General features: G+C 40.9%; 1 protein-coding gene across 1 annotated transcript; it reads right to left on the reverse strand.

Moving 5' to 3' along the window:
• Window positions 1–1,388: 1,388 nt before the first annotated feature.
• GAS2L3 (growth arrest specific 2 like 3) lies at window positions 1,389–20,090 on the reverse strand. Its single transcript, XM_077807659.1, has 8 exons — window positions 20,067–20,090; window positions 17,237–17,405; window positions 16,382–16,500; window positions 14,605–14,746; window positions 10,511–10,574; window positions 9,484–9,622; window positions 8,262–8,369; window positions 1,389–2,828 (listed from the first exon to the last, which is right to left on the reverse strand). The coding sequence occupies exons 1-8, from the start codon at window positions 20,088–20,090 to the stop codon at window positions 1,389–1,391; spliced, it is 2,205 nt and encodes a 734-aa protein (XP_077663785.1).
• Window positions 20,091–24,391: the final 4,301 nt, after the last annotated feature.

The following is a 24,391-nucleotide window of genomic DNA, read 5'->3' on the forward strand; positions in this document are numbered from 1 at the left end:
ATTAAAAAACATGATTAGTTTATAAACAGCTCTTTAACTCCAGTTCTGAGAATAAAAAATTCAGACTATCATGTATCCTTATCATTGGCCCATAAGTAAATTCTTTAGGAGGAGAAAAATATTCTCTCAGTTTGTAAGTCACACAGTCATAGTCCATTTATGAAATTTAAGACATAAGATTGCTTTTAAATGCTTGCATTGCCGTTCTTTAAACTTGTAAAATATCCTGACTTCAGATAACACTGACCCAGAGGTGGTAATTAGTGCAAGTGACCATAGTTTTCATTCATTCAGGGAGAATTTCGCCCTTGTGCAAAGGTTAGCACCAGGCTGAAGCACCATACTAGTATTTCTTAAACCCTATTTTGAGGGCTTAAGTGCTATGTAAGAAGCCTCATGCGGCCCTCTGAAGAGGGTGAATGTAGCCCTGTTAGCACTTTGGGAAACGGTTACTTAACTCCAAAAAGGAATGACTGGGTAGAGTTATTATAGCAGATTTAAACAGAAGACATAGCTCAGGGGGAAGAGACACTTTAAAAACAACAATGGCAATTTAATAAAACTGTCAACAGCACCATCCTCTTTCATTTTTAAAAAAATGTATCTTGTCATAATAATAAAAAACAACAGTGTGACATTCAGCCATGACATTCAGTGTGAAAGTGTTACTGAGACTCAACATCCTAAGGCACCAAAACGATGAGTGCCAAAGCCAAGATTTTCAAAAGAGACTTGTGCCCAACTTGAGATACCTTAAAGCAGCCAGATTTTCAGAGTTTGGATGCTTAGCACCTTCTGAAATACCAGGCCACTTTAAGGCATCTCACAGTGTGCACCCAAAAAATCACCAGCCATTTGAAAATCTTGGCCTAGAGTCCTAATTCGTAGAATCCGTATCATCTGCCCATCCAAATGAAAGTGTTAATCCTGTTATCTTTATTTTCAAATAAGTTGGCTTTCAGTGATATTATACACGTACAGTATATGTAATGGAACTAGCAACAGCAGGTACTTGACACCGATGTACCAGAGCGTTCTGAATCATCATCTGGATCCTACTTTGGAGAAATATCTAGAAGAAGCTAAAATCCATTTAAGGAAAGCAGCAACAGCCCTCCTCTCCAAAACCAAAACAGCCTTAAATCATCATGGTATAAACAAACTGGTGTACTCTGTCTGTACTGCGCTATGGTGAATAGCAAGTAAAGTTACTTTTCATATGTAATAAAAGTGGAATGGTATTTAACTACAAAGTATGGACAGAGTATTTAGTAAATCCTTATAGAAAAAAAACACACACACTTAGGTCTCATACATGTCTGAGACATAAAAGTGTTACCATTGTGATTAGTGTAGTGCTTTTTAAATGGAAAGCACCATATTTCTGCTTACTTTCTGGGTTTCTTACTGCCAGTCATAACAAAATAGTGATCATCTTGTTTAGCCTTCAAAATAGGATCTTTTAATACATGAGGCGTCCCCTTACCATATGCAGTTGTAGTCTTTCCTTTTGAGAGGGGTTTCTTGGCTGTTGAAGCCAGGATTTCATCGCTCTTTTGGGAGGTTTTGATTGAGGAGAGATTTGTTGTGGAAGGCTGTGCTGTCTTTTTTGTCGTTTGTGCTTTGGCTGAAGTTTGGGGAAGTCGTACAACAGATAATGGAGTGCGCTCAGGATGTTTTGATAAACTGGATCCTATCTGTGGGCTTATACTGCTATCTTGCCCCTGTAAACACTTTACTGCAGGTCGTTTATTAGCAGCTGAAGCTACGCTCTTGCTTGGAGATGCCAGTGGAGGCATTAACTGTGATGTTTTACCAGCTGCAAACGAAGATGCAGAACCTGGCTGTTTTAAGACAGGAGTGGTTCTGAGATTCCTCCCTGGGCCAGATCCTGTTTGTGGCACTATTCTGGGAGGCCGGGACCCTATTCCCAATGCTTCATTGTTACATTTGGAAGCAGGTTTTGCTATTTTTGCAAGAGACTGATAAGAATGTGAAGGCTTAGAAACAACAGGCAGATTTGCGTTAGGTGGCCTAGCAGATTTTGATGAGGATTTTGAAGCAACAGAATTAAGTTTGGTGGTAGAGTTAGATACAGTTTTGCATTTAGAAGGAGCATATTTTTGTTTCAAAGCAGTCATCTCTCTTGTCCCAGGTAATTCTGAAAGCTGACTTGTAGAGCAAGAGAGGGTAGGATGTAAAATTGCTGCTGGAGAATTCTGGGATGGTGGAATTTTGATGTTAGGAGTATCAGGGGACCAGATGCGTTTGCACAGTGGCCCTGAACAATCAGGAGCAGTATTTAATAATGCAGGTGAAGAACTTTTGTTTACAGGTTGTGCAAGTTTTGAAATAACAGAAGATGGTAAGTTGCGTGCAGAAGAATCCAATTTCTTTGAAGCACCTGTTAAGGATCTGAAAGGAGACTGGGCACCCTTTGCTGGAGATCCTTGTAACTTGGAACGAGCTGATATGGACTTGGTTGCTGCTTTTGGGGATGACAGGGCAGGTGACTGTGGACGTTTAGATAATGTCTGCTTACCACTGGCCACCTGAGCAGCTTTTAGAACTGAAACAGGAGTGGCTGGTTTTGAATTTTGTTTCTGAAACATATTAATAGCCGATATGGGATTCATGAAAGGAGGCTGCAGAGTTCTAGATGATGAATCAGGGGTGTCTTCATTGGGGCCACCTTTCTGGAATGCCAGGATTTTTTGCTCCAGAGTTGCAAATTGCAGCACTCGACATGGATCATATTTGAGAAGAAAACCTTGAAGAGTGTCCCAGCCTCCACCAACACGTACCATCACATGTTTTCCATGCAGCATCTGAGAATGGCAGAACTCTAAAATCATATCTACTTTAGTACACAATTTATTACCAAATGTAACACAGGAAGTGTAAGGCACTAGCAACTTTAATGTATCCTATTTCTAAATAATAGCCTGAATTTCCTGAATAGCAGCCTTTAAATAATAGCCTGATTTTCCTCTTATTTTAAATTCCCCCCTCCTTTTTTTTAAAGGAAAGGATTTCAGGGTTTTTCTGCTCCCCTCTTGACATTAATAAGGTTTTTTCCAGCAACTGAGCCACTGACTGAATATGCAGGGGCAACTGAGTGTCTATGGGTTACTAGGTGTTATGGTAATACAAATACAGTACATTCCCATTTATCCAAATGGCCTGGGGGACATGTGAAACTTTCAGATAACTGGATTAGGATAAAAAAAGTTATTAACTAACACAGGGCTCTGGAGAGGGGACATACTGGATTTGGATAAGTAGGATTTTCAGAAAAAGGGAATTCAGATAACTGGAATTATAGTGTAATAAAATAATAAGTGTAATGTGACAGATTGGTTTATGTTTGTATCAAATTGTTGTATACAATGTTGCTATAGCCATGTCAGTGCCAGATTACCTTTCCCAGACCCGAAGAACAGCTCTGTGTAGCTCAAAAGCTCGTCAGTCTCACCAGCAGAAGTTGGTCATAAGAACGGCCATACTGGGGCAGACCAAAGGTCCATCTAGCCTAGTATCCTGTCTTTCGACAGCAGCCAATACCAGATGCCCCAGTGGCAATGAACAGAACAGGCAATTACCAAGTGGTCCATCCCCTGCTGCCCAATCCCAGTTTCTGGCAAACACAGGCTAGGGACACCATCCCTGCCCATCTTGGCTAATCTTTTTTGAACTCTGTTATAGTCCTAGCCTTCACAACATCCTCTGGCAAGGAGTTCCACAGTTCCACTGAGTGAAGAAATACTTCCTTTTGTTTGCCTTAAACCTGCTGCCTATTAATTTCATTTGGTGACCCCTAGTTCTTGTGTTATGAGAAGGAGTACATAGCACTTCCTTATTTGTCGTCTTCCCAACCAGAGATTTTATAGGCCTCAAGCATATCCTCCCTTAGTTATCTCTTTTCCAAGCTGCAAAGTCCCAGTCTTATTAATCTTGCCTCATATGGAAGCTAATCCATACCCCTAATCATTTTTGTTGCCCTTTTCTGTACCTTTTCAATTCCAATATACAGTACCCTTTTTGAGATGGGGTGACCACATCTGCACGCAAATGTGGGTGTACCATGGATTTATAGAGGCAATGATAGTTGGTCTTATTATCTATCCCTTTCTTATGATTCCCAACATTCTGTTAGCTTTTTTGACTGCTGCTGCACATTGAGTGGATGTTTTCAGAGAACTATTCACAATGACTCCAAGATCTCTTTCGTGAGTGGTAACAGCTAATTTAGACCAAATCATTTTATATGTAATAGTGGCGTTATGTTTTCCAATGTGCATTACTTTGCATTTATTGATATTGAATTTCATCTGTCATTTTGTTGCCCAGTCACCAGGTTTTATGAGATTCCTTTGTAACTCTTTACAGTTCTGCCTGGGGCTTAACTATCTTGAGTAGTTTTGTATCATCTGCAAATTTTGGCACCTCACTGTTTACCCCTTTTTCCAGATCATTTATTAATATGTTGAATAGGACTGGTCGCAGTACAGACCCCTGGGAGACACCACTATTTACCTCTCTACATTCTGAAAACTGACCATTTATTTCTACCCTTTGTTTCTATCTTTTAACCAGTTACTGTTCCATGAAAGGACCTTCCCTCTTATCCCATGACAGCTTACTTTGCTTAAAAGCCTTTGGTGAGGGACCTTATCAAAGGCTTTCTGAAAATCTAAGTACACTATATCCACTGGATCACCCTTGTCCACATGCTTGTTGACATCTTCAAAGAATTCTAATGGATTGGTGAGGCATGATTTCCCTTTACAAAAAGGTGTGTTGATTCTTCCCCAACATATTCTGTTCATCTATGTGTCTGATAATTCTGTTCTTTACTATAGTATCAACCAGTTTGCCCGGTACCGAAGTTAGGCTTACCGGCCTGTAATTGCCGGGATCACCTTTGGAGCCTTTTTTAAAAATTGGCGTCACATTTGCTATCCTCCAGTCATCTGGTACAGAAGGTGATTTAAATGATAGGTTACCACAGTTAGTAATTCAGCAATTTCATATTAGAGTTTCTTCAGAACTCTTGGGTGAAGAACATCTGGTCTGGTGATTTATTTCTGTATAGTTAATCAATTTGTGCCAAAACCTCCTCTAATGACACCTTAATCTGGGACGGTTCCTCAGATTTGTCATCTAAAAAGAATGGCTCAGATTTGGGAATCTCCCTCACATCCTCAGCTGTGAAGACCAATGCAAAGAATTCATTTAGTTTCTCCGTAATGGCCTTATCTTCCTTGAGTGCTCCTTTAGCACCTCGATCGTCCAGTTGCCCCACTGGTTGTTTAGCAGGCTTCCTGCTTCTGATATACTTAGAAAAAATTTTGCTATTACTTTTTGAGTCTTTGGCTAGTTGTTCATCAAATGCTTTTTTGGCCTTCCTAATTATATTTTTATACTTCACTTGCTAGAATTTATGTTCCTTTCTATTTTCCTCACTAGGATTTAACTTCCACTTGTTAAAGGATGCCTTTTTGCCTCTCACTGCTTCTTTTACTTTGTTGTTTAGCTAATGGGGGAAGTCTCTTACTATGTTTTTTAATTTGGAGTGTACATTTAAGTTGAGCCTCTATTATGGTGCCTTTAAAAAGTTTCCATGCAGCTTGCAGGGATTTCACTTTTGGCACTGTACCTTTTAATGTCTGTGTAACTAACTTCTTCCTTTTTGTGTAGTTCCCCTTTCTGAAATTAAATGCTACAGTGTTGGGCTGCTGTGGTGTTTTCCCCACCACAGCAACCCAATAACATTTCCTTCCAATACAAGATATTACCTCACCCACCTTTCTATCAAGTTGTGACTTTCAAAGAATGTGACCTATCCTTTCGGTATGTAACTGGAACTGCCTAGAGCGGTCAAAGACAGATGCAAGGCAGCTTACTGTAATGCCCAACACCTCCATGGAAAAACCAACTTTAGAATCATCAACTGTGATTGTTTTCCAACCAAAGGCGTCCAACTTTAGAACAACGGTTTTGCTACAGAGTGTGGCTAGGCAGAAGGAAACTGGCTTTCCTAGTTTTGGCTCCGGGGTGCTGAGCCATCCCCGTTAATCACCCAACTGTGGTTCTGAAGCTGATCAGTTGGTCACCTGACAGAGGAGACAGAAGTTTTATTTAAGAGTAGGATCTGCTCAAGGCTTCCTCTCTCTCACTGACCAACCATTGCCAGATGGCAGGAGGGCAGTATGTCCACTTGACATACTGACTGGCTTAGGACTCACGAGATGGGTGAACATACACTCAGGGGAGAGGGCATATAGGCTTGTTATTTTTCCCAAAGATCTGTAACTCTTGTATGTTTTGAGAGTAAGGATTACCGAGGTTAAGAAATACCTGTGTTCCTTGCCTTACCTGCCACTTGGTCCCTAAGGAGTTAAAGTATAACCAGAGCACCCATGGCAAAGTTAAACGCTGGGGGTGCATGCACAAGCAACTAGGGCAGATTGGGAGGTAACAGCCCTGGTTTCGGAGCCTAGGGCAGATGGACAGCAGAGTACTACACTGCAAGGAAGAGTGTCAGACAGGGAGTCTGCACCCAAGCATCTGCCTTACAGGCCCAGAGCTAGAAAACAGCGAATGGACTCTGCTCAGACCCAGCTGGCTTGGAAGGCTGGATCCATTTATAACGAACTGGGGGTAGCTACTAGGCAGGTCTGTAACATGTACACAGTAAACTGAAATAATAAAGGAAAATTGTTCCTGCCTACTTCTTTCCGTTATAGTAATTGTATGTGTCATTTCAAACTATAGGTACCTCATTTTCAGACAGAAAAGTTGTTTTCACATTGATGATGCCCCTTCAACATTTAGGATAGCATAAGAATTTGTGAGGTTAAGGGGTAGATCAGCTACACTACTCAATAGCCCAGAAGTTTGATAGTCAACATTCAAGGATTAATATTCTATTCAGTTATCTTCCTTTATTCAGAGTCAGAACCTGAAGTGCAGACACAATTCATTAAGGCACTATACTTTAAACTTAAGGGATTCTTTCTGGTTGTCACTATTTACATGGCAATGATGTTTGGGTCATTATTTACAGTATAAAAATCACGATATCCCCTTTTAGAGAATTTCTTTATGAAATGTAATTGTATACAAATTTAATATGAAAGTCATGAAGACACAAATATATAGTGATCAGTTTCTGTGTAGCTAATATTTCATGACTTCAGTGCTTGTTTTCTTGTTAAACTAATATTTTCGAATTAGTTCATACAGATCAGAGTGCCAACAGCCAGGACTGGGGGGGGGTGGGAGAGGAGGGGGGAGGAAATGTACTAGACATCTACAGACTAGAGGATTAAACCTGTTAGCCAGACAGGAAGTCATCTGTCTCGTTCTTGGTCTTTCCCACCCTCCCAGACACTACCCAAATATCTGCAGTGTTCTGACACAAAATCCCAGATTCACAGCTGCTGGAGAGCAGGTGCTGGAGGTTCAACCAAGATGCTTTTGGCTCAGTCTCTGGCTAGACAGTATTATATTTGAAGCTCCAACCACCCTCTGATAGTCAGAAGAGAAAAGAAGTTTTCTGTCTCTTTCTCCCTACTCCAAAGTCTCCTGGCTGCTGCACACACTACTCTATCAACTGTCTAGTATAGCAGGTTGTTGTAATGCCCACCCAGTCTATCCACACACCAGTTTCTAAGCCAGGTTTAAAAACAAAAACAAAAAAACAACACTTTCCTTATGACCAAACTCAAGTTCCTGCCAGTTCTGCTTCTCATAGCTTTATGCATAGAGTGAATGTCTGCCCCCACTGTAGAGCAATTACCCCCGCCTCCAAGCGGAGGTTGAGGCCATTTCACCAAGCTGGTGGCGAGAGGAGTATTTTGATGGGCCACCCTCGGGTCCCTTTCCGAGGTCCCTAGGGTATAAAACTGTCATTACTACAGACGGGTGTATGGACGTTCTGATGGGACATTACAACAATCTACTGTCCTTGATTTCCAGTGTTCATGTGTCTAAACAGTATTCCCTCCCTGTTATGCTCCTAGGTCACCAGAGGTTACCAAAGACCTGCAAGAGATTCCAAGGGGAAAGAAGACTGGAGGGACACTGCCAATGGTCCAGGGATGAATCCAGTGAGACAAAACACATGCAGATTGTACATTCCTGTTGTGCTGGACAGACATATGAACCCAGGTGAAAAACCCCAGACCACAGGCCGTATAGGACGGAGGCAAAGCTAACAAATGAGGTGAGGAAACATTTTGAGGAACCGCACTTACTCGTATGAAGAGTATTTTATCTCCCAATCTATAACGTCCTTCAGATAAGTACTCAATCGAAAATCTATGGGAACAGCTACAGGGAGGATCTTCTGCTATGTGCTTAACCTAGATTTTAAAAAGGAAAGTAGAAAATTGTTAGAAACTTGAGTTTTTTCAAAAAAAGATTACATGTGCGTGGTGTTTTCTGTTTTGTGGATTAACCACTGATAGGTCATTTAACCATGGCAAAAGATTAAATATGTCCCTGTCAAAAAAACTTTCCCTCATTACAAGATGGCCTGAACAGATAAAACTCCTAGATGTAATATAAAAGAAGGTCATAAAAAGGCACACATGCACGCACGAGAACATCTGCGCACACACAAGATTACTTTAATTTTTTGAATAGCTCAGATCTGGTGCTTCTAATTTCTCATTTTATTAGAACAAACTTTTTCCTATTTAAATTCCCTTTCTTTACTTTACCCCAATTCATTTGTCAATAGTTGTAAGGGTAGCTTCATAAAGATAGACTTTATGTCTCAAGGAATTGTACCAGATGACTGGGCCACTCTTGAATTGTTGAAGTGGTTTTTAGTAGGCCCAGTCTGACCTGTCTCATAAGATGAGCAAATTGGTCAAGATTCTGTACTTGGTCCAAAAGCACCAGTATTCTCCAAGATAGTTGGATGAAAGTCTGTTTCCTTAGGCGTGCAACTACAGAAATTTGTTCTCACATTACTCCAAGATATTTTAGCAGGTTTGTTTCTTTAGCAAGTTTTCATATTAAAAAAAACCCTTTCTTTTGAAACATATGTTTTAAAAAGCCTATTCTTTTAATATTAAATAGTTTGGCCAAGTACCACTAAATAATACCAGTTAAGACTTACACATCCAGTATGTTGCATTAAATTTCCAAGTTTTTTTTTCCCCATTCAGTGTTTCCCTGTCTTCCATCAGTACAGGAAAGAAGGAGGGAGAGATTTCAGTACAAGCTTTCCCTTTGCTGAAGTGTTTGTCATGCACCCATTTAATACTACGACTTATAGATAAAAAGATTCACTGTGTACATTTAGAACATGTCCATTGGCGGAGGCCTATCCTTGCCCTTTCAACGCAAGAAGGCACCTATATGCTACATAGAAATTCCTTGCATTTAATGATCTAAATAGCACATATGCAAAATTAGGAGCTGGAGTAATTCAAAGCCTACACCGCACAAAATATGCACAATACTTACTGCTTCATGCAGTTCCCCATGGTGGCAACAGGACTTTGGGGTGCTGAGAGATGTTACTGGCCCGGAGGTCATTAACAATGTCTCTTCTAACTCAATTTCGTTCTCCAGTTTTACTAGCACAGGAGGGTCAACTCCATACCTGAACACAAATACAAAGATGATAATGGGGTAAGAGGAGACCTTATGAAACTAAACAAATACAAAGGAGCCAATGAAGAAAATACATGCAAAGTGTTGAATAACTGAACAGAGAAAAAAAAAACAGCTCATATAAGAAAAGTCTGGTCAGTCAGAGGATTAATTATCTAATAAGTCAAATAATAGCATTAAGGTTAGAATTTCTCTCAGACACGCTTTAAATTGCTTAGAATCATTTTGCTGTTGTCTGGGTTCCGTTTAAATAGCAGGTACACATCCCCAGTGAATGTACCACAGTGGGGGAAAGATGGTCTCAGAGAGGCTACAGCAGAAGATAGTAAAGTTTTCACCAGATCAGAACAATTTAAGTTATGAGGCAATGTTAAGAAAGTTGTTCTTATTCCCAGTGGAAAACAGGAGACTGAGAAGACTTAGAGGTTTTCAAAGGTATGACATGATTGCAACAGTTGAGGCATTTTTCAAATTTAAAGTTTTAAGAACAAGAGTTAAAGTTCTGTTTTTGAGGCCACTTAGGTCTCCATTGATGATCTCCCCTCCTTACAGATGTAGATATCTTATTGCTATCTATGTGCTTGATTGTGACGTTTAGGCGTAACCTGTATTAAGCAGCAGTGTGGAACTGAACCTCACTAGAAAGCATTCAGGCAGGTATTAGCAATGATGGGAAATTTTTGAGGAGTATCCTTAGCATAGGTAGGCCATAACAGCAGAGCTGTTAATTACGCTCTGAACCAAAATAGAATCTATTTTCATTGTATTAAAAGACTTCAATTTGCAAAATATGGTATGTAACCCAACACTAAAACTTTATATGCTTAACAGAACACAATTTTTAGCTTCTAGTTAGAAAACTACACGGAGTTCATACCTTGATACGATGCGACCAATTTCCAGAAGACAGAGATACACCTGTCTTGGATCCTTGTGCAAAACTACAGAGGAAAAAATAAGTCATACTTCACGTTTGAAAAGTTTTACCAGATAAGGGGTGGCCTGTGAACTAAGTACAGAAAATAGAAGGCAGGTAGGGTTTTCACCCATTCCCTAAGCCAGCTTTACATCCTGCAAACAAGATACATAAACGCACAAGACTAAGTTTTCAAGTGTGGGATATTACAAACAGCCTCAACAAGACAGAAGGTGCCTGTTTGAAAATTTAACAGGTGGGTGATGGAGGCTGACATCAAGGGCCAATCAGAGGTGGGAGTTGACATCTTGATAGTGAATGAGAGAAGATGGGTAGGGTGGGATAGGCTGTGAAGGCCTTGAAAGTGAAGACAAGTAGCTTTATGCCTAGATCACAAACAGAAGTCTCAAGCTTCTGTTTCACTAGCAATCAAGATGTTTGGCTTGGTATCAGAGTGGGCGAGGGGGACAGAGCATCCAGAAACACACTGCTGCCCATGTGAATGCCATTCTGGGGTCACTTAATTCGTTACCTCCATAACCTCCTGCCCATTCTAGGGGTTGTTTTTACAGCATGTCTCTTGGACAGAAATGGGTAATTGCCAAATCACAAAAGCAGCCATTCCCACTTCACCAGTCAAGAAGAGCTTGAAAGCTTGTCTGGGCAGGGGGGGAATTGGGGTGAGAAGACTTGCAGCCTCCCTAATAAGACTCATTGCCAAAGGCACACAACGTTGCCATTTATGCCACAGAGCCAGTTTCTGAAAACAGCAATAAACAGACTTCAAAATACTTCTAGCTACAAACAAAACAAGACAGCATTGGGAAATCCTGACTGCTGATCCCAAAAAAGTTAAACATATTTTAAGTAGTTGTTTCAGAGTGCATTTAATGAGTTTAGGCTCTTCAGTTTATACAGAGTGAACTGGGGATATACACAAGCATTTTTTTCCTCCTACTTGCACCACTGAAGACTGAAATATAGCAATAAATTTAATATTTTAGATTAGATTAGATCAGTGGTGGGCAAACTATGGCCCGCAGGCCGGATCTGGCCCCTCGTGGCTTTGGATCCGGCCCACGGGACTGCCACTGTCGAGGGCTCCACGCCACTCCAGGAAGCGGCCACACCACGTCCCTGCAGCCCCTGGAGATAGGGGTGGGGCGGCAGAGAGCTCCGCATGCTGCTCTTGCCTGTGGGTACCTTCTCCAAAGCTCCCATTGGCCAGAAACGGGGAACTGCGGACAATGGGAGCTTCGGGGGAGGTACCCACAGGTGAGGGTACCTACAGGCTCCCCCAGGGGCCACAGGGACGTGGTGCCGGCCGCTGAGCGGATCGGCACGGGGCCAGGGCAGGCAGGCAGTGAGCCTGCCCTGGCCCCGGTGCACGCCGCTGCCACCCTGGAGCCGCTCTAGGTAAGTGGCGTCTGGCTGGAGCCCAAACCCCTCCTATACCCCAACTCCCCGCCCTGATCCCCCTCCTGCGCTCCAACTCCCTGCTCTGAGCCCCCTGCCGCATATTGCGTCCCTCCTGCACCCCAACTCCCTGCCCAAGCCCCTTCCTGCACCCCGCACCCCTCCTGCGCCCCAACCCCCTTCCATGAGCCCCCTCATAGACCCCACACCCCTCCTCTGCCCCAACCCATTGCCCTGAGCCCCTTCCTGCACACCGCACCCCCTCCCACAGCCCTGCAAGCAATTTCCCCACCCAGATGTGGCCCTCGGGCCAAAATGTTTGCCCACCCCTGGATTAGATTGAAAGACAGATAGATAGGAACTGGAATGGGCACCTCCAAATGGTAGCAATGAGAATTTCAAAGAATAGTTAGCCAATAAAATGAGTAAGCAGTGACAGAGGCCATTAAAGTGTCATGAACATTAGCAGTGTGTAATAACAGTTTTTTAAAATTAAATAAATAAAATCACCCTTACTGTAACTGCAAACTACATTTTTGGTCACTATTGCAAGTTTTAATGTACATTGCAAATATAGATAATTTTATATGTTCTTTTGATAGACAAAGAATTTAGCAATATTTAAAGGGTACCTGAGTTGCCACAGAAAGGCTTGTGCTTGTTTGTTTCTATTTAAAAAGCAGGTGATGCAAAAACAATTAATTATCTTACAATGAATGTACAACTTTTCTTAATGAGCAGTCAAAGATTTCATTCCACCTGGAAGATCAGTCTAGCAGCTGCTGGTAACAAAGTACAGGCTGAACACTAGAGGCATAAACTCTATTGACAGTCGGTTTCCGTAACCGTCTAGTTAGAGGGGGGAAAGTCAGGGGTCGAGAGTCATATAGGGTAGATCGTGAGGTAAACGTTAATTACTAACAGACTGTTGTAACTTCAGGCACAGAATCCTGACGTAGCTCTCTAATTTAGCCATCATGCGTGTACTATTCTGACCACTTTATAAAGCAAGAAAGATTTCTAATACCGAATAAAGGAGATTTTTGTGTTTTAACAATTTCCATGCAGTCTCTTGGCACTTTAAAAAAAAAAAAATGCTTGTCTTTCTTTCAATTATTCTGTTTTGGGGGTTTTTTGCTATGCAGAAAATGTGGCATTTCACTGCACTATTTTTATTTTTTCCTCCCACAATGCAACTTTTCAGAGGCTTCAAAGACACTATTCAGTCAGATTACTCAATGCAGCCATAAGCAAATGATCCTGCAAAGCTTCTCACATGAGCAGTCCTATCAAAGTCCCAATCACTGCTTATGATTATTCCTGTCTCATACAAGTATGGTTTGAAGAGCGCCTCAGTGCCAACTGGCAAAGGCTTCATTGTTCTGTCAGTAACTCCTATCAGGCCTGCCAAACTCACTACACCTAACACACTGCAATCATAGTATTTATCCAAAAGCATCTTGTCAGGTATCAAATGAAAGCTGGTGACATACTGATCATTAAAGTTGTTGTAAAATGGATGTATTAAGATGATATGAGGAATTATGCATATGTACGGATATTATACGGATATTTAAAGTCTGTAACCAAACAAAGGGAGAACCAGGTTTCTTCCAGACAGGAGGGAAGGTAGTTCTCTCTCTGTGAAATATAAATTAAGCACGGTAAAGTCAATACACAGGAACTCCACTTGCATGTAAAGTGAACAGGAAAAATAGATTGATGGGGGGGATGTGAACTCAACATGATGTCAGCATGCCAGAAAAATAAATAAATAAATAAATCTCATCTGGGGTGCACTTCAGAAGGATACATTTCAAAGGACAAAGGGATAAAATCTGGGTCCTGGTTATCACTGAAAACTAGCAAGCCCTGCAGAAAAATCTTAGGTGAGCGACTGTTTTAGACAAGGATTATAACCAGTTAAAAGCTTTACTATCTAGAAAATGTTTTATACTTTGTTTCATTTGTACCCATTTCTGTTTCCCTTATTCTTACTCAATACTCATTTGAATCTGTGAATCTTGGTTCTTGGTTAATAAACTTACTCATTTTAACCATAAACAAATTATAATTCAGTGTTATAGAGGACCTGATCCTGACATGTAACCTTCCAGCTGTGTGTACACTGTCTTTTTGGGGACAGATTAACTTGGTAATTACTGTGAGCGTCTACCGCCAGGGGCTGGACACTACAGGGGGATTCTTCTCTGGAGCTCAGGGATGGGGGTACACTAAGTGTTACCCTGCAAGGCAAAATAAGTGTTGGCAGAGTCCTGAGGTGTGTGTTTGGGTGGCTATCTGAATGAGTGTAAATCTCCTCACTGTATTTTCCACTGAATGCATCCGATGAAGTGAGCTGTAGCTCACGAAAGCTTATGCTCAAATAAATTGGTTAGTCTCCAAGGTGCCACAAGTCCTCCTTTTCTTTTTGCGAATACAGACTAACACGGCTGCTACTCTGAAACCTGTCGGGGAACTGATACACAGTTTAGCACCAGCAACTCTCTCTCTACAGCTGAGGCAGAGGGGTGAGTCACAATCCTGGGCACCCCAAGAAAGTGTCACAGTAAGGGTCAGGAGAGGGTCCATGGAGAGTTCTATGCCCCCAAAATAACTTTACAAAAAGAGATAATTACCTAACCCTTCAGATTCAAAGAGATAAGTCTCATCAACTCCAATACACCTACACCAGTTCAGGAAGTTGGCTGTATTATCTCTAGCAAAGAAGGATCCTGATGGTGCATTCTTCTTACATGGAACACGTCTCATAGGAAAATTCTGGCAAAAAGTATTTCAAAAATTAATGTACATATGCTGTGTGCACAGATACATAGATGACATTTTGAAACACATTTTCGTAAGATCAAATAAGAATATCAAATTTAAAGTACAACAATGGTGGCTGGCTAATAACTATTTTATTATTTTTTAATAGCTGATGTAACCTACATGCATATCTGGAATGCAGATGAAGCTTTCCCCATTTGATGGCTAGCTACAGCCAGGTCAAATATAGGCCTTCAAGGAGCAAGTCGTCATTCTTGTGCACAGTCTAAGACGACAGCGTGGGTATGGTTATTCTGTTGAAGTCAAGAATTACGGCGGGGGAAAAGAAATCTTCCACTGCAGCTCTGCATCCTGGGATGCAGTAGTGTGGCCTCTCTGGAAGCAGGTCTCTACCACTGACCTCCACCAGCTCACAGCACCTGGGGAAGTTTAGGTGGTGGCTCTACGTAGTCGTGGTTCCACTGGCTGCACCCTCAAACTCCCTGTACAATGCGGCAAAAGGATTGCTCTTAGAGCACATCTCTAGAGTGCACAGAGGGTGTTGACTAGCGACATGGACGACAATCCTTTTCACCCCATCCCCCCAGAATATAGTGAAACTGCACTGGCTGTCACATTCAAGCACTTTTCAAGCCCTTCCGTAAGCAGATGGGTGTGGTACGGAGGGAGAAAGAGGGTAGAGTTTCCTTTAGAAAGTAGTGGCTTGCTTTCAGTTTTTTCTAAAGCAGTTTATTAACTTTGGGGATATAGGTGAGACATCTTCTCTCTTCCTTTCACAGCCAATGATGATCTGCAACATTCATGGGTGCCCCTTATCAATAGGGCCCTACCAAATTCACAGCCATGAAAAACGTGTCAGGGACCGTGAAATCTGGTCTCCCCCCGCGAAATCTGCCTGCCGTAGGGGGGTCATGGTATTGCCATGCTGCCTTCAGAGCTGGGCAGCCGGAGAGGGGTGGCTGCTGGCCAGGCACCCAGCTCAGAATGCAGCACTGCGGCCAGCAGCAGTGCAGAAGGAAGGGTGACATGGTATGGTATCGCCACCCTTACTTCTGCGCTGCTGCTGATGGTAGCATTGCCTTCAGAGCTGGGTGCCTGGCCAGCAGCTGCCACTCTCCGGCTTCCCAGCTCTGAAGGCAGCACAGAAATAAGGGTGGCAATACCATAACCCCCCATACAATAGCCTGGCAACCTTCCCCAAGGTTTTAAATTCTGCCTTATTTGAATTTTAAATTCAAATATCTGAAACTGTGAAATTCAAGATTTTTAAAATGCTATGACCATGAAATTTACCAAAATGGACAGTGAACTTGGTAGGACCCTACTTATAAATATACAACATGGTGCTCTGTGAAAGTTGCTCCCTTTTTACTATCAAACACCTCCCTCGAGAAGAATTTTAGCAGTTAGTTACTGATATGTAGCCTTGATATATTTAGCTATAGTTAAAAATGTAGGCCTTCCTGTCAGCTTCTACAACACAGAGTACAAATATAAAAAAAGACATCGTGTTTCTTATTTCCAAGTACAATGCACACAGAATGCAAATTTGTTAAATGCAGATAAAAATTGGTTGCTCATAAAGTGATGAAGTTTATCAATTACTGTACTAGTCAGATGGCTCACCCTTAAGTCCTTTGAGCTACAGCATTTTTTAATTGTACTTTGAAGGACACCAACCAACTGGCAGAGTAGTACGCCATTATCAAGCTCTTCCAGCAACCGTTCCGCTGTAACGTCTACCCCTGAAAACAAAAACTGGAAAATGTTAGAATTATTCCAGAAGGCGGCAAGCTAACACAAACTATATGCAGACAACTCAGACATGGCATTCCACTATTAAAAAGACACAAAGTTGGGCTGTAGTCTACAATAGAAGTGAAATCATCAGTATTTTGAGTACCAGTTTTTATTCCATTCAACTAAAACAACTGATGAATGGCATAAACTTTAAAATTTCTGCTACCTTACATATTCACCATAAAAATCAACTGCCACTGAAGTAATATAAATATAAGCTTTTATTAAATCTAAAAAATAGAGATACATCTCTAAATTAGTATTTGTACTGTGTTTCCCCCTTCTCAACAACCACTGTTTCAGCCTGTGTTAGTTATACCCTATAACTTTGGATTGTAAAAAGAGAATTGGCATGCGTTTTATAGGTAAATAAACAATTTAATTATAAACTATTTCTATTAAAACACAGATAAAAATCAAACAAAATATGCATTATTTAACTAGACTACAGACAGACCAGTCATTGAACAGGAAATATAAATAAGAGGTATTAAGCTGGCATCGACAGTTATCTGCTCATAAAATCTGAAACTGGAACATGCATTTTAATTCAGTTTTCCTTATTATGCAAGCCCAGTCACATTCACTCGCTCTTAGCAAATTTATGAATATGAAAGGTCAACACTGGCCAGGATAATGGATCTTTCAAATTCATTAGACAATGATGTATTTTAGCATTACCCAGTAATCCAGATAGCCAGATTGATAGATCTTCCTGCATAGGCACCAGAGTTGCTTCATGCCGCACAGATATCCACTGATCATATAGGCAAACATCTGCCAAGCCCGGGCCATGTCTGGGAGTCAGAGGGCTTCGTGGAGTTAGAGGAATATCATCTCCAAACCACACCTAAACAAGATTTCAGTAAGTTAAAACAAATGGCTCTAATAGTTGCAACCTCCAGTAATGGAATCTGATAATTTCCTCACACAAACAATAATCAAGTAATGACATAAGAGATCTAATTTTGATTTTTTTTAAGCCACTCATCAACCCTGCAAAAATCTATTGCAGCTTTCAATCTTCATTCCTAAGTTCAGATGCTACCACATCACTATGATTTACAGTTGTCCCTCTGAGTTATATAAGAAAAATTTCTCTCCCAAAAAAGGTCTATTTTTTAAACTGCCTTATAAATAAAGAATTAATTCATAAAACTTGTAAGAAAGTTAGTATTGGGCAGAATCCACAATATAAAAAGACAAATCTACAGCCTAAAACCAAATTTGCTGCTGGTCTCTCTCTCTTTGATCAAAGATTTCACAGGAGGTTTTTGTTTAGGGGGAAAAAAGAACATTAAAATTCTTATGCTACAGTAGAAAATGTAGAAACCTAATTTCCCCCATATTAATTTCTCCCTACTGTTACTCACACCTTCTTGTCAACTGTTTGAAATGGGCCACTCTCATTAATCACTATAAAAATTATTTTTCCTCCTTTGGTATCCTGCTGTTAATTTAATTGCCTCATTAGACTGACCTCACACTTGGTAAGGCAACTCCCATCTTTTCATGTATTTATACCTGCTCCTGTATTTTCCACTCCATGCATCTGATGAAGTGGGTTCTAGCCCATAAAAGTTTATGCCCAGATAAATTTGTTAGTCTCTAAGGTGCCACAAGAACACCTCGTTGTTTTTGATGATACAGACTAACACGGCTACCACTCTGAAAATAGAAAATGTGTTACTGTTCAGACTTGTTTAATACAGGAACACACACTTTTTAGACACTAGTCTTCACCTCTTGTATTCAACCATTCTAAAGCAATGTGCAGGGGCACTGAAAATGTTTTCCTCACTATGGGGCAGGAAGGAAGACTTAATTTGCTCAATATACCATAGCATCAATAAAAAAAGGATATCAGTCCAAGTCTTCTAATTGTATTTTTTCCCTGTGTCAACACCTGTCTCATGTTAGCAAAGAAATAAGAAATTCTGACATGATATATAAAAGCCAGCCTTGCAGAAACTTTACCTGCAGTGCCCAGTGACTGTCAAGAAAACAAAACATAACAGAGAAACTGGGGCAGATGAAAATTTGTTCTGAATTGTATTAATCTGTGCCTTTAACTCCACTGTTTTCAATGGAGTTCCACTGGAGTACCTGAGAGGAAAACATTATATTGAACTGCAAGTTCTTTAGGACAGTTTGGGTACTGGGAGAGGGAGAGAAGCAGCGAGGAAGGACTTCACCACAGAGTAAAGCAGAAAAAAGTCTGAATAATAGGAGACAATGAGAAAGGAAAAATTCAAGTTCTTCCTCTCACACCTTCACACCTTCTCCACACCTGGATTTGTGCAGGAAATGGCCTAACTTCATTATCATGCACATTGTGTAAAGAGTTGTCACTTTGGATGGGCTATCACCAGCAGGAGAGTGAATTTGTGTGGGGGGTGGAGGGTGAGAAAACCTGGATTTGTGCTGGAAATGGCCTAACCTGTTGCTCACTTTAGATAAGCTATTACCAGCAGGACAGTGGGGTGGGAGGAGGTATTGTTTCATATTCTCTGTGTATATATAAAGTCTGCTGCAGTTTCCACAGTATGCATCTGATGAAGTGAGCTGTAGCTCACGAAAGCTCATGCTCAAATAAATTGGTTAGTCTCTAAGGTGCCACAAGGACTCCTTTTCTTTTTGCGAATACAGACTAACACGGCTGTTACTCTGAAACCTTCTATATAGAAATCCTTCCACAGATATATCATTGGAATATGACCCTGTGAGATAAGGGGACAGAAGGGTAAACTGGGAGTAATTCATCCCATGATTCCTGGCAAACTTCCATTGGGAAATTCCTTGTAGAATTTAAAGAAAGGAAAAACCCATGAGAGAGGGAAATGTCTATCAGTAACATTATTAAGGGTTAGCTTCGGGAGTCAAGGAGAATAATGGGGATGAAGAAAAAATGATGAAGAAAAACAAATCAAAACCCCTTCCTCTCAGAGGATCTCATTCACCCCACAAAATTTCATTCCCTCACCATCCCATCACCCCGATAACCTAGTCCAGACACACAACTAATTGTTGATTGAGTTCATCCAGGATTAGCCAGTTGATCCCACCAGACTTTTTAACTTGTGGATGGACTGACTATATATTCTCTTATAGAATTAATCACTTTGCAAAATCTAAATATTAATAGTTACACAAATAAAGTCACTATATGTTAGGAATAATTGTGTTTGATTTAGTCTCTTACTTTGCCTTAGAAAGGCTCTTGGATAACAACACTCAAGGAGAAGTGGTGTGATCTAGCAGTTGAAACAGAAGGCTAGGCTCCAGAACGTCTGGGTTATATCAGTCCTGCCACTGACTCCCTGTGTGACCTAAGGCAAGTCAGTTAACCTCTGTGACTACATTTTCCCACCTGTAAAATGGGGATGGTAAAGTTCTCACAGGAACAATTGTGAGCCTTGCAGTAATTTGTTTGCAAAGTGCCCTGTGATCCTTGCATAAAGAAAAGGTGCCATAAGAAATATCAAGCATTTTTATTATTAATGTCATTTACCTGAACTGAATGCTGCATGGTCATCTGTATTTATACGAGAGTCTTTCCCTGGAAATGGGGGCGGGAGGGAGGAAGAGACGAAAAAAAAAAAACCCAGCAAATTATTTTTAATGGAATAACTTCTAATTTCATATAAAAGTTAAAAAACTATTGGGTGAAAATGGTCAGATTGACTCTCTTAACACAGTTACAATCTTGACCTGATATTTTACTACTCTACACCGTCAGAAAACAGTAAATATTACAGGACAAAATGGCAAGTTTCTTCACTTCTATTTAGCTATAAATAGGATTTGAAACGGTTCACGTGCTTCCAAGAAGGTGTCAAAGCTCTCCGACTTGTAGAAGAGGAAAAAAATTCCAAGTGTGCTATTACATCAGTTATCCAACATGTACCCAAAAAACCTTATCTTGAAGTTAAGGTTGTTGGAGTCCATTCCTATATATCACAAACAGCATAACTGCAGAAAATCATGTGTTAAGGTTCTCTCAGTCTTTAAAGTAAAATATTATGTATGGAAAAGGAAGTGATTTATAAAAATTCGTTTATTCACATGGAATAAAAAGGAGAAGTCAAAATTCACACAGAAAGACAAAAGCAAAATGTTTTTATTATATAATATTTGAACTGTGGTAGGGCCTAAGAGCCCCAATCCTGAACAAGGACCCCCTTATGAAAGGCGCTGTACAAACACAGAACAAGATAACCCCTACCCCAATGTCCTTTCCAAAGAATGCCATATCCTATATGGTGTAATTCTATTTCATGTAGCAAAATAATTAAATTAAATCACACATGCACTTAATAAAACTGAAAGGAAAAAAAATTCAGAATGTCTTTCATACATATGATACAGGAATGCCCAACATAATTGTTGCATGAACTCTGAAATATACATTTATCTTTCATAATTTGTCAATCACTCTGGAGTAAATACCACATGTTAGAAAAAGACATCTGTCAGACATTTCTTTAAAAAAAGAAAAAGAAAAACCTGCTTGATGACAACAGGAAAAAAGTTCTAGAGTCACCGCACAGCCAGAGTGGGATTAAAGCACATTTGTGATGTTCTGACTGCGTGTGTGTGTGTGTAAAGTCAAAGAGAAACGTAAACTTACATTTGTAACACAAGTCTTTAGCTTTCTCTAAACTGTAAATTTTACTACAGACCGAAGTATTTCCATTTCCTAAGAAGAGTTTGTGTTGTTTCTTTCCCATCTTTTCTCCCCATTACCTTGGCCTTTGTATTCCACCCACTACAACATATTTTAATAAAACTTTACAAAACATACCTTAAGACCATGCAGTTACACCTACTGTGAAATCAGTTTGTTTTCAGACAGAAGTTTTTTTCTTTGTATCAGACTTGTCATGCTGATCAATTAAAGATTTACTAAAGATGCCCTGAGTTGGTTATATCTGAACATGCAAGAGTTACATCACCTTTTTATTTGCAGGAAAACAAAATAAATAGTGGGATTGTCCTCTCCCGGTCATTTTCCTCTCCACACATTAGAAGAAAAGGGCAGGGTACATAGCAGGCATTACAAATGAGCATGTTATGCTTCCCATGACTTAGTCCAGGGGCATATATTTTCCTTTAGCATAAGAAATCCTTTGTCCCAAGAGAGAGCCCCAGTAAGAGGCTTCATTGACTGTTTAAAAAAAAATATATATATATATATGGATGGAACAGCCAGTAGAAAAGCTGCTCTCATTAAAATAAGGAGCCCCACATAATCAAACAAGAGCCTTAATATGGTAACTGCCAATAGAAGAACAAAAGGTGGCCTAATTCACAGGGAGTGCTCAAAACAAGAGCACAGTAAAATATTCACAAAGCAGCTATTACAAGAATGTTCAGCATCTGCACTTTTGGGGAATGCGAAACAAAACTGGTCTTTTTTAAATACATAAACAAATAAAGGGATTGAGGAAAAATTGTGACCCTGGAACTTCATGCACTTCTTTTTACGCAAGTTATTTTGCAATCTTAGTTGTCATGGGAGGGCTCTCTAAGAAGCTAACACTCTGCATTTACACAGTAAACATCTGAATAATCATAGCAAGGATACATTTTTCGTGTCCCCAAAAGGACTCAGACTAGGATTACAGACTGCTAATTTAAATTCTCTCTCAAACCATCAGTTACAGGCAGATGTGGAGTTCATAATTTTGAGGAATGTAGGTTACCACAGCCCATACAGGTATAGCAGTTATGGTAAAAGATGGGTGTTGGCTGGTGTCAGGTGGATTGGCCCTTGGTCTAATACAGGGAAGGCGAATGGGGGAATTGGAATGTATAGCCCCTAATGGGCTGGTGGGTATGGGACCGGGTCTCAGGTGGCCAGTGTGTAGAGATATGTGAGATGCTGTGGTCCACAGGGGAGTTGATTCATAACTAGTAAGTGGGTTAACAGACAAGTCTTCTCCCCCCAGGATATTGGAGTTCTTTGGAATATGAGATGGGTGAGTGTCAGAATTAAGGCTGCTGCTGCTGGAAGCTTGTTAATTTCCAGACATAGAAATTTCTCACGTTAAACCAAACACTCCACTATAACACTGTGAAGTGTAATTGCTTTTTAGTATAGGTATCAGCAGTCTTAACTATCACAACCAGGGCTTGAAAAATCTACTCCCCCAGGGCAAGTAGGAATCTATGGTAGGCAATTGCCATCTTCCATTCTAAACAAGTTGCCTTCTTTTTAAAAAGGATTAAGTCTCTAGTGCTGGTTTTTATAGCGGAAGCCTTCAGAATGAGAACACTGTAACCAAGACAGTCAATAAATCTGCAGAAGTGGCTCCAGTCCTGCCACTGTGGTTCAGATGATGAGTCAGCTGCCACTATGAAGAGTAAGTTGACCTGAAGAGCTGCATCCCACCTTCACCCCCTGAAGGAGAGAGCAGAGGCAGGGTTTCATCCCCTCCCCCTCCAAAGCAGTGGGCACAACCATCCCAGCCCAGCATGTGTGTGGGCTCCTGTCACCATCACCCCAGGCTGGGGAACTGTGTGTGCATTGGAAGGACAGGGGATTTCTGTCACCACTCCTGCCACCCCAGCAGAGGAGTCTGTACAGAACTAACTGTGGGGGAGAAGCATTAATTTATTGTTGGAGGGGCCCAGCTAGGCTGATTTGTTGTGGGGTGCAGACCAGGCATTAATTGATTCATTAACGGAGGCAGGAGCTGGCAGTAACTGGAGGCTCAGAGGTAAGCCAGGGAGGCCAGGGTGATGGAGCTAAGTGGAGGGTAGGGGAGGGTGCTGGATCACACAGCTGTCAGTGTATCTCAGGAAGATGGTATGGCTTGGGGCACAACCCCTGCACAGGCCTCAATGGCCCACGCAAACTCCCCCCCCCACACACACACACTTTCGACATGCCCTCGTAAGGTGGTTCACTTGCTCTCTACACCCCACAGTGCCGCCACCTGGTGTACAGCAGATCCAGGAAACAGAACCACAGGGATCCCAGTCTATATGAACCAAAGTAGGGTGACCAGCTGTCCCATTTTTTAAAGGGACAGTCCCATTTGTTGGGACTTTTTCTTATATAGGCGCCTATTACTCCCAAACCCCTGTCCTGTTTTTTCACAGTTGCTATCTGGTCACCCTAAACCAAAGCATTTACTGCAAAAATGAATAAGAACTCAGGAGGTGCATCTTGGGGTTTGTCTGCGCTGTAACAGTTAACTCAAGTTACTACACTCAAGCCAGCTACCTCAAGCGAGCATGATTGGCAAGTCAGAGTGACTGGATCAGCAAAACTATGAGTTGTTGTACCTTGAGCTGCTGCAACCCCACTGCATTATAAACTCCAGTTAGCAGCGCTTGACCTTCAGCCCACCTCCCTGTCAAGCCAGTTAGCTTAAGCTTAAAGCATCACTTAACTTGAGCTAGAGATTTGTATGTGGACAGGAGTTAGGGGAAAAACTCAAGTTACAGGTCAAGCTAACAATGCAATAAAGACAAGCCATTAGTGCATTGTTTTAAATGTCAATCTATTAGATGCATTAAATAAGATGGGTAGTTCATACTCATTGGCCCTATAAGTCATTATGTTGCAAAAAGATGCTAAATTAGATACAAGCTATTCTGTAATGCAAATTTACAAATCTGTCCAAAGTTACATATGCTGTAATTAGAGTGACCCATAAGCAGTTCAGACACTGAGCAATACAATAAAAAAGTCAACTCAACAGTTATTGGCATCTGAACTATAAAGGAGGTAGCCACTAATTTAGATGGATGTGGAAGCCAAAGCCATTTATAAACTCATTACAAAATGTTTGTATGTAAGACTGTCTCTCTCTAAATATAGGTTGA

The sequence above is a fragment of the Eretmochelys imbricata genome, chromosome 1 (genome assembly GCF_965152235.1).
Source record: "Eretmochelys imbricata isolate rEreImb1 chromosome 1, rEreImb1.hap1, whole genome shotgun sequence".
NCBI lineage: Eukaryota > Metazoa > Chordata > Testudines > Cheloniidae > Eretmochelys > Eretmochelys imbricata.

Excerpts from the sequence above, each read along its gene's own strand:
- GAS2L3 (XM_077807659.1), bottom strand. The coding sequence starts at position 20,090 with ATGACCATGCAGCATTCAGTTCAG. Across the intron at positions 17,406-20,066 it reads CCATGCAGCATTCAGTTCAG|GTGTGGTTTGGAGATGATAT; the intron begins GTAAATGACATT and ends AATCTTGTTTAG. Across the intron at positions 2,829-8,261 it reads ATAAAATACTCTTCATACGA|ATGCTGCATGGAAAACATGT; the intron begins GTAAGTGCGGTT and ends TGCCATTCTCAG.